We start from the raw sequence: 10,896 nt of genomic DNA, 5'->3' as shown, positions 1-10,896 counted from the left end.
AAAAGCAATTGCTCATTTTTATTCACCCAGCCAATTGTTTCGAGATAATTCGTGTTGAAATTAAGCGCTTTATGGAAAATGAAGAATTGCATTCGTTGATATAGAGTATTCACAATAAAACAATGACTTAACAAAATATATTTTAAATCTGATGCCGGCAATGCCAAGGGACCTGCGGCTAATCCCTGATCCAAATCTAAAGCAGTGTAAATGAGGCTTTTCTGAAATTGCACTCTTGGAACTTTTTTTTTTTTGAAATCATGTTTGAAGTAAAAAAGTCTTTTGTTTGAAGTAAAAAATCATTTTGTTTGAAGTAAAAAAGTCTTTTGTTTGAAGTAAAAAAGTCTTTTGTTTGAAGTAAAAAATCATTTTGTTTGAAGTAAAAAAGTCTTTTGTTTGAAGTAAAAAATCATTTTGTTTGAAGTAAAAAAGTCTTTTGTTTGAAGTAAAAAATCATTTTGTTTGAAGTAAGAAAGCTCTTTCACACATTGACATTTATGATTTATATCATAATTGAAATTTAAAATTTTAAATTGACTGAGCTTTTGATATACTAAAAATAAATAGACTTTTAGTTTATATTTAACTTTGATATTTGGTATAGATAATATAGGATAATTGCTTTTGGGTAAGTTTAGTTCACTTTTTAAAAAGACAACAGAAATTGTTAAGAGGTACTTCCTGGCAATCGGTATCCGTAAATGCATCAATGTCTTTCAACATTGTAAAGTCCTTTTTATTTCTCAGAACAACCTGGAAGTGCTAATTCTCCATTAAGAGTTAGGTAACGTGTCCATATGTTTGCAAATTATCGCCAACATCACTTCATCTGCTCCGCCACCTATTGACACCAATCGTGAGTCTCTAAAGGCCCTGCTTATTTCACCTTCCATATATCCCATACCACCCCAATATTGCAAACATGCATCAGTAACTTCACGAAGTAGTCTGCCAGCCTTTAATTTGCACATGCTCGCAAGATAGGTGACATCTTTCCCTTTCACATAGAGACCTAAATATAACTTCATTGTTATTTAAGGCACGAAAAGATCAAAAATGAGCAAAATAATTTCCTGAAAAAAGAAAAGAAAAAGATAAATGTAGTAACAAAATGCTGAGACGATAAGTAATGATCTCTACGATAAATAATGATTTCTTTGTTTTACTTTCAAATAGATTTAAACTTAAAAAATGCTCAAGAAGTGATTGCATTCAAAACGCACCTGTTGCACGATAGATGGCTGATCGTAACATCTCTACTTCAGTTTGTAACTCTGCTAATCTGTAATGAATAACTTGATTGCTGAGTAATGTTTTTCCAAACGCTTTTCTTTGATGGCAATACTTGGCTGTCTCCTTTATACATCTATCGCATATGGTCAGGGCTAAAAAGTATAGGCTACAAACATATAAAAAGTTTGATCATACAAAAAGGTATTATGTATTAAATCATGTAATAGATTTTATAAGCATAAGTGTAACTTATAGAAATTTGCCTTAAGTTTTTGGATTTATGTTAATTCAGGTGACTATTAAATATTTTTTTTAAAAAGGAACCGTGAAACAAGTCATTTGCTTAGTAAGGTTACTTGTATGAACAATCGAGAATTTATGCTGGGCGTCTACAGCTAATTCCGAGCACGTTTGAAAGAAAAGCATTCCTCTTTTCTACTCTTTTGTAAAGAAGGAACTCAGTTACCGCCATTTTCTATTAAAATCGGTTTCGAAGGCCCTGCCAATAACAACTTATTTCACCCTTAATTTCATAATTAATTTTGACGTTTCCTGACTTCATATAGAAAACCACCCAATGGCTAATTAAAATCAATACGACAAAATAAAATGGAATGTCTAATGAGAGTTTTAATCAGATCCGGAAAAAGTCACATGCGCCAACTTTTGTTCTTATTTGGACCACGGGGTAAAAAAAGTTGCTCACCTACAGTTTAATGGTTAAGCCATGTTAAGAATTTGTAACTGAAAACTGTAAATTGTATAAAAATGTTCCTTTGCTGGAAATATTGAAACTTGGTGCTCGGGGGTGATCTATGAATTTTCGTTGTCGGAAAAAATAAAATTAAAAAGTCCCGCAATATACCGTCAAATAGCGTCCAGGGGTCATTACTATAAAACTCATTCCGATCAGAATTACAAGAATCGTAAAACCGATAAATTTCTTCGGATTCGACAAAATTGACGCAAGCTCATGACCCCAAATTGCCTCTATTATAAATTTTTTTTTTCGAATCGTAAATACTCTCCGGCGAAAATATTAGCGAATTCATGAAAAACGAAAAGATATTATTCAGTTAATCCATGGTTTTGTTTTTATTTGTGTATATTATGGACAGTTGTGCAAACTTTCAACTAAATGCCACAAGAAAAAAAAATTTCAAAAAAGAAATGTAAGTAAACCCAAAATCCTTATCTTAAATATACATTTTCAGTTATTTCCAATTATGAATCTTTCTGTGCAACTGGCCAGCACTGTCTTATGTTCAAAAAAATATGTTTTAGGAGTTTTTAGAAGTTCTTTATCAATTTACAAAGGTCAGCTAATGAATATTTTATTAAACGACTAAAACCATTAAATATTTATAAGTGATTTTTTCACTGCATTTTTCCTATGTTATAGACATACCACGAAGGCAATAATTAAATAACAGAATTTCCAATAAAAAATTTTTTTCTAAGGTATAACAAAAACAGGTACACAGCAGCAATTAAGCAGTAATTTCAAAGTATTTAAACTACAATGTCATGCTAAATGATTTTCATCACACTAAATCAAAGTTATCCTTTATTGTTATTGTTGCCTGTCTGTGTTGACCCTATACATAATACCATTTCCAAACTTTGTATGTTATATCTAATATGCTTTTAACGTATTCTATCCAAGGAGACAGAAAAAAGATGCCTAAGCAGTTCGAGTGTCATTGAGTTTGTCACAAAAAATTTGTTTGGCAGACTGGGTTAGAGAATGCAAAGATGTTTTAATGAGAAGATTTGTTGGCAAGTTCACAGATGGCTCAAAAACAGCAATGGTTGCCAATCTTGAAAAAACCTAGGCTTTTTATTCTGAAGCAGTTGCAAATGGACTCCCCATTCCAAATATCTACTACCTAAGACATGTAATACATTTCCAAAAGTATTCTAAACCTAGTTTAAAAATTAGATTACCAAATTTTATTTGCATTAGATGTTAGCTTGGTTTGTCAGAAACAGGATCCATTTTGACCAGACAAAATGTATAGGTTCTGAAATGCAGCTTATTATAAGCCCTTAAAAGGAAGCCTTCTCACTTCTACTACTCTATAAATTACAATAAATAACTTTAAAAAGCATAAAAAAATATCCTAAAAATTGTTCTAGCAAACTAAAATTGAACAATTCAATTCCATTTATTACAATTTTTTTTTGCAGAAATTAAAATAATAATCAAGCTTGCTCTGATCAATCTAAAAATTATTTGTCGTCTCCTGAAAAGCTTAATTGTTTTTAATCATTTAGTGTAAGTTTGTAGGAGAGAGAAAGTCAGTAGTTATCATATCCTTGATAATTTTACTTTATAAAAAGTATTTCTTTATTATCATCACCTGTCAATGTTGACTCTTAGATGCCATTTACACATTTTGTGAGTTAGCAAAGTTGTGTCATTTTTACTAAGATAAAAATTGCCAGGCATCAGCTTTAGTTACCTGACATAATTTTAATATAGTAAAAGTAACCTATTGCCCAAGGTATAAATGGTACCTAATATAAATGGTGCAATAACGCAATATCATAGTATAGGATGTAATCAATGTTGTAAAATATTACAAAGTTAAAATGTATTATTTAACTATGTAGGACTTTTGGGACAACATCAAACAAGTGACTACAAAGGAGGTGAAAGATTATAACAAAAGTAGTATGAGTCAAAAGCTAATACCACTGGATGAGATTATTTTTGACATTAGACTCAAATACTTCTATAGAATGTAGTACAACTATTCTACAATTAAATTCTGAGTTTTCATATTCAAATTTAGTGTGCTACTGCAATATAAAGAAATCTAGATAAAATTATTTGTAATTGGCAAAGCAGTTTCTTTTATTATTAGTGATACTAACCTTAATTGTCTCTTTTTTTGCAAATAACATTTAATGATTAACTTGGTGTTTGATATTTGTGGAGAAACTTATGTGAAAATAGAGTTTGGTCTGAAGAAAGTAAGAAATTTATTCATGCCCAAACTCATGTTTTTTAAATTTCTTTCCAACTGTTATCTGTTGTCGAGGTAGACGGTGAAAAATGAATTGTGGAACAAATTATTATTTTAAATTTGTAAATGAGAAATATTAGAGATTGAGTTTAATTTCTGCTTTTGTTTTCAAAACAATGAACTGTTTAAAAAAAAAAAAGCTCGCTCAAATTTTCGGATTAACGATTTCCGCTATCAATTTCGGAATCAATTTTATAGTTGTGGATTTCAATTTTTATGCGAACTTCTTGACATTTATCATATTTTTTCGGTAAATCAGAAATGTAGCTTATGTTTTCGTGCCATCTACTTATTGCATAGAAAGTGCGACGCAAATCTTAAAAATATCTTATTTTTAATATCTTGCCAGGAAGTATGCTGGCATATTTCTAAATCGTTCTTTGAGTAACACAGTATTTTGCAACAACTTGCTCCTGCATCAGCTTTTTATATTATACATTTTGAAGAAATTCGGTTAAGTTCTCATTAAAGCCATTATATTTTCTGGCTCTAACCTTCCTTTTATAATATAGCTCCAACTTTCATTTGGAAATGCTACAAGATTCGAAAAAAAAAAACTAGTAATTTACTTTGAATCTGTTTAACGAAGAGGATTCATTTGATAAAAAGATTACTAAATAACTACTTTAACTAAGAATGAGAAATTTTAAATATTCAAAAGCTGTTTGGTGAGGTTTTGAACAAGAACTTTATACAATGTAAAAAATTATTCAAAACGTTACTCTACTTTCTACCAAAAAAGTTGTTTGGTGAGGTTTTCAAAGGCATTCTTGTTCTGATATCTAGAAATATCTGATTAATGCCATTTAACTGCAACTTTTTATAGACTGTAATTTCAACACTCAGAAACTCAGAATATTTGTATTGGGACAATGACACTAGTGTCCATTATTTGGTGGGATACTATTCTCATAAACTTTTTTTGGCATATCGTGAGAAGTTGATACCAAAGAAATTTGCCACTGTTCTTGATGACTTCAGCTGTGATAGCATTGTTGATTCCAGGTGCCTTATGTCATTCTCAGTTGGTTTCTCTTGGTAGCTAGCATTTGTTCATTGAGCTGACTGTTTAGGTGAGCATCTTTGTCTGCCTGGTACAAGGTGGAAAGTACTTCTTCTGTAGTTCTGACAGTTTTAGGACATCTTTGTTGGAAGAATCTCTAGGTTTGCCTTGCTGTTCTTGAAGACTAAACGTCTTTGCACTCACCTAGTCTGGTTGCATTATTTTTCATTCTATGCCAAGTATTTTGCCTCATGTTTTTTCAACTGCTTTTTTACACTAAACCAGTTCTGGAGATCTAATTCAAACTCATGGTTCTTAGCATTCACCTTTAGAAGCTTTATGCTGTATTTATGGTGAAGAACTAGCACTTTTTGACTGTTTTAAAAGCTGATCTTGATGTTTGCTGTACCATGCAATGATCAGAGAAGTTGATGGTATTGTGGGTTCAGCAATTCTCAACTGAGTTAAGCTATTTGCTGTTGATGATGTGATAAATTTGCACAGATAGGTTCTGTAGATTGCAGTTTAGATGCACTCAAATCCAGAGTCTACCTGGCAATGTGAAGACAAATGGTCAACCCAAATTCTCCTTTCTTGCCAACCAATTAAATTTGTACCTTCAATTTAAATTGCTTACATTTTTTAGTCTGAAAAGTAAGCAGTGATATATAAATGAATCATTTTTTGTTGCGATTAATTTATCACTTCACAACAAAATTTTACAATATCAAGCTTCAGAAATCATTTAAAATTTCTTATTATATTTGTTGAAAGAGTCAGTAAAATCATCATGAGATATATTTAAGATGTGTTTAAATACAAAACAGGATCTTCCAGTTAAATGCTAAAACTCAATGAAAGGTGAGGTCGATGGTTGGCTCCACTCAATTAATGGTAAAAATCATTAAATGTTACAAGAATTCACCTGCATTGAAATAAATTACTACATTTGTTTTTTACTTTTTTCTTTCTGTAATCAGTTTCAGCTTCAACTCACATGTTATGTGCAAAAAGAAAATGTATGTGAATTCCAAAAGAAAATATTTTATTTTAGGACACAAATTTTTTAGATCCCTAAAATAAACTTTAGGTCAAATCATCAGACAATAAACTAATCTTATAAACATTCTTTAATTTGTAACTTTGACAAATAATAGTCATAGCCATCTCATTTCTAGTAAAAATAAAACAACTTGAAGCAAAAACTTACCAGAAACAGCACCAACAAGGCGTTCATCTTGAAACTGTTTCATTTGATAAAGAAAACCAAGACCTTCTTCACCAATTCGATATTTTTGAGGCACAACGACATCTTCAAAAAATGTTTGCACAGTATCAGAACTATGCATTCCAAGTTTTTTCAATGGCGGCTGCACAAAAACCCCCTTAGTTTTCATTGGTAAACATATCAAACTTTTATTCATATGATGATTTGGACCTTCACTAGTATTGGCTAACAAACACATCCAGTCTGCTTGAGCACCATTTGTGGTCCACATTTTACCTCCATTAATTACATAATCATCTAAATGAAATATTTCTGTTTGCAAAAAAATTCTGACTTCACATCTATGAATTAAAAAAGAAAAACATAAATAGAAATACAACATCCATTCAGATCAGAAATTGATATGCAATCAAACAAAAATTGAACTAAAAAATTAGAATTAAATCTACATTTTTATTGAGAAACTTTAAAGATAAGTTTTAAACTTCAAAAAAGATTATAGAAAGATTATAGAAAATGATTACCTTTATTTTAAAATTGATTTTGTTATTCTCTTTCTTTTCTAATGCTTAATTCAAGGATTAAACTTATTTGGGTTGATGTTATAGAAGATAATTCTTAAAAGTTCTAAAGGAGTGGGAGGTCTTTTTTTCAGGAGAGGGTTAGACTAGATGTTATGGCAAACTATAGTTTACTATATATGGTGTAACAAGATATCTTAAGAGTAAAATTTTGAAAGTCAGATGCTTAAGATTTTACAACTTGAGCAAATTATATCTTGGAAAACAACTCCAATCATTGCAGTTTTCAACTTACTTGTACTTTTATACTTTAAATTACAGATGAAATTATGACTAGATCTTTAATCTTTAAAATAATTTGAGCAGTGATATGTTTTGAAGTTATAGCATTATTTAAAGAATAAAATATTTAGAAATAGAATATAAAACCTCCTCTTTTAACAGCAGTTGTTTTGATGGCAGACACATCTGAACCAGCTTCTATCTCACTAACTCCAACACACCCAACAATGTCGCCAGCAATGTTAGGTGCAAGAAACAGTTTCTTCAACTCATCAGACCCAAAGTTTGTAAGTGCTGGTGTGCACATGTCTGCCTGAACACCAATAGCCATGGGGATTGCTCCACATCGAATATTACCTAAAAATAATAAAAATAGAATTAGAAAAAAGTACATTTTAAACAGGATTGGTTCTAGCAGCCAGAGATGCTTGTTGGCTACACATGATATCTACAGTCCTAGAATGTCCTGGGATGTTCTGGATTTTAACAAGTGTCCCGGAATGTTCCTGAGAATTAGATTTTGTCAAAAAGTCTTGAAATGTCCTGGAATTATTATTTTTCCAAATAAAATTAAAACATTAACTATTTAAAATTAAAAAATTTCATACTAAAATTTCATAGATAATCTGTTTTATAAATTAATTAATCTATTTAAAATTGTGTTCTAGCAGCTGGAGATGCTTGTTGGCTACACATGATATCTACAGTCCTAGAATGTCCTGGGATGTTCTGGATTTTAACGAGTGTCCTGGAATGTTCTTGAGAATTAGATTTTAATCAGAGCCTGAAACATATTTTGCATATTTTGGTCTACATTTTTAGGTGTCAGTTAAATGTGCTTCTACCTGAATGGATTTATAACCAATATACAGAGTTAAACTTATATGATTTTTCAACAGCTTGTGTACTGCTGTTTGAAAGATCTTTCCATTCTGTTTCTAGATTGAGTTAAAACCTTTGCTTTCATTTTAAAATAGTTAATATAGGTAACAATTTATTTTGAACTTTGATTTTAATGTTTAAAAACTATGCTTGTAATGTTTTGGAGATTTTCTAACTGATTGAATTAAATATTATGTTAATACAAATAATTTATTTAAGTCAGCATTAGATTAAAGCAGAGGTATATGAGGCACAAGCCTCATGATTATTAGATCCTATAAATTCTAGTTTAGTTCCAAACCTTTACTTAAAAGTTAGGTAGAACTTTAAAATCACTTTCTACAAAATTGTTATCAATATTCAGCAGCTAAAGAAAATTCTGTGAACTTGTATTTAGAACAAATGAAATCTAATAACAGGTGTCAAGATAGATACATATAGCTATATCGTATATACGTTGTAAAAAGTTAGATAAAAACATATATTTTTGTCGCTGCATTTACACTTTTAACAACAACAACAGAAATTTAATATTTAGGGCAGCCTAAGAAAATATTCTTAATTTATCGAAGAACTATACTTACTCATTTCTTCATGTACAGCCATTGTGAAAGAGAAATCTAATCCTAAACCTCCATATTCGACTGGCTTGTTCACGCCAAGAAATCCAGCATTACCTAAAAGCTTAAACACTTTGTGAGCAGGAAAACTGCCTGCTTCTTCCCACAAATCTACATAGGGGTTAATCTCTTTTTCTATTAGTTTACGTAGAGATCGTCTTATTTCTACATGTTCTAATGTAAATATGCTTTCATCAGCCAGACTATCTGAAACCTCTACAGGAGATTCAAATAATTTTACTCGCTTTGAATCGCTTTGTTTGATTGCTTCCTTCTGCAACTTTATTCCTGTAAAAAGACTAAAACTCCTAGATTGAACTCCTCGCAATTTTAATGTTGCCATTTTTTAGGTTTCTTAACTAAAAACTTAGAATTACACTATTCAAAACGTTTATGTTAGAACATCATTCATGACAAAAACATTATAGCCTGTTGAACTTTGTACTTAAATGCTGGAAATATGTAAATTCAAAATTATTCGGAATAAATAAAACAGTCTGCTTATTGTACGCTACAAAATCGCCATTTTAATATCTGATTATTAAAATATGAAAATCTAACTAACCCTTAAAGCACGTGTAGCCACGATCGTGGCTCAGTGTAAACATAAATTAATAGCCTATGGCAACAATCGTGGTTTTGTGTATCTATGTGAAGAGTGAAATTGATCTTGGTCAGAAAAATTCTATACGTACGTGGTGGAACGAAGAACCTTGATATAGACTAACAAAGTATTTTTTTCTTTATTTGGTACAGTTGTAGTATGTCGCCGGTCCTTTGCAAAATATTACTTATTGATTTTAATATTGATTAAATGAGAATAACCAGAAGATTTAAATAAAGAAGAGATATTTTTTATAAAAAGAAGATATAAAAGAGAAGTAATTGATATAAACAGTATTTTGAAACTGAAATTTTAAATGAAATTAACTGAAAAAAAACAAAAAAAAAATTTTTGGGGGTAAAATGGTAGCTGTAGCAGGTGCCAAAAACACCAAAATATTGAAAGACTCCAGCCAATTTATTTAAAGATGTACACAATTTTAACAAAATTTTTTCTGCATACTTGTTCTGTGATATGAAAGAAGAAGATTTTTCATAATAATTTTTAATAGGCTAATATATTGGACCAAAGTACATGTAAAAAACTTGATCGAATTTTACGACTTTGTTGACCTATTTAAGGACTGGATTCAACTTTTAAAAAAATCTGTCACGTTTAAATCACAGAAGAAAATCCAACAAATTCATACTTAAAATTTTGGCATAACACAACTTTCAGTTATTTAGATATTCTGGCCGGCGTCTTAAAAACTCTTCATCTGAGAAAAACAGCTTTTAAGAATGCTAACATAAAAAACTTCAAAATAGTGTAAATAAATATGCAAATCTGTATATAAAAAAAAATAAATCTTAAAATGTACCAGTTTGATATGGGTTTTGCATTTTTTCATTATTTACATTTACATCTTCAATACTTTTAGTAATACTTATGTTCATATCTACAATATTCGATTCCATATCTACATTCATACATTATTTACAACTAAGTTCTTTTTTACATTAAATGTTTTTTTCCTTTTATTATTTTTAGCTCTTTGCTTAGCTCTGCAAGCCTTAGCCATTGTAGAAGATTTATGATATATTTATGAGCTTTCCAGTAACTGTTTTTATACTCAAGTTGTTTTGAACAATAAAAAATACAATTTACTTGAAAAGTAAATTGTATTTTCCATTGTTCAAAAAAATAGTATAAAAGAATAGGATTTTGGACAATATTTTAGTAAAGGTAAAAAAGAGTGCCGTTGTTATGGCGGCTGTTAAGGAAGCTTAAAATACTAGGGTTCAATAAAATCTATTTTAATGAAGATCTATAGCGAATTTTCAAAAATGGTTTTCAGATGGTGAATCTCTGATAAATTTTGCACAAAACAAGAAAATAATTTTTTTTTTCAAAAATTTCATATTTCTGAGGAGTTTTCCACCTTAATAGAACATTTATTGAGTTTTATTATATAACAGAATAAGTTGAGGACGGCAAATACAACCTTAGCCCTTAAACGATAAACCTTCCCCATTCCTAACCAAGTAATTC

At 30.0% G+C, this 10,896-nt stretch overlaps 1 protein-coding gene across 1 annotated transcript; it reads right to left on the bottom strand.

Annotated features, from left to right (window-relative positions):
- Nucleotides 1-575: 575 nt before the first annotated feature.
- On the bottom strand, nt 576-9,370 carry LOC145195309 (putative acyl-CoA dehydrogenase 6). Its single transcript, XM_080073125.2, has 5 exons — nt 8,766-9,370; nt 7,447-7,656; nt 6,479-6,793; nt 1,224-1,385; nt 576-1,012 (listed from the first exon to the last, which is right to left on the bottom strand). Exons 1-5 carry the CDS (start codon nt 9,142-9,144, stop codon nt 774-776), a joined length of 1,305 nt encoding a protein of 434 aa, XP_079929251.2. The 5' UTR covers nt 9,145-9,370; the 3' UTR covers nt 576-773.
- Nucleotides 9,371-10,896: the final 1,526 nt, after the last annotated feature.

This window comes from Hydra viridissima, unplaced genomic scaffold (genome assembly GCF_058129835.1).
Source record: "Hydra viridissima isolate aposymbiotic clone 2 unplaced genomic scaffold, HvirCarnegie_v1 scaffold_13, whole genome shotgun sequence".
In the NCBI taxonomy this organism is placed as follows: domain Eukaryota; kingdom Metazoa; phylum Cnidaria; class Hydrozoa; order Anthoathecata; family Hydridae; genus Hydra; species Hydra viridissima.
The sequence above is the reverse complement of the archived record's forward strand: the minus strand, read 5'-3'. Positions and strand labels throughout refer to the sequence as shown.

Bases quoted from the DNA above. Each gene is read 5' to 3' on its own strand.
- LOC145195309 (XM_080073125.2), bottom strand. From the start codon at position 9,144: ATGGCAACATTAAAATTGCGAGGAGTTCAATCTAGGAGTTTTAGTCTT. The intron at 7,657-8,765 runs GTAAGTATAGTT...TATTATTTTTAG, and splicing joins GGCTGTACATGAAGAAATGA to GTAATATTCGATGTGGAGCA. The intron at 6,794-7,446 runs GTTTTATATTCT...TATTTCATTTAG, and splicing joins AACTGCTGTTAAAAGAGGAG to ATGATTATGTAATTAATGGA.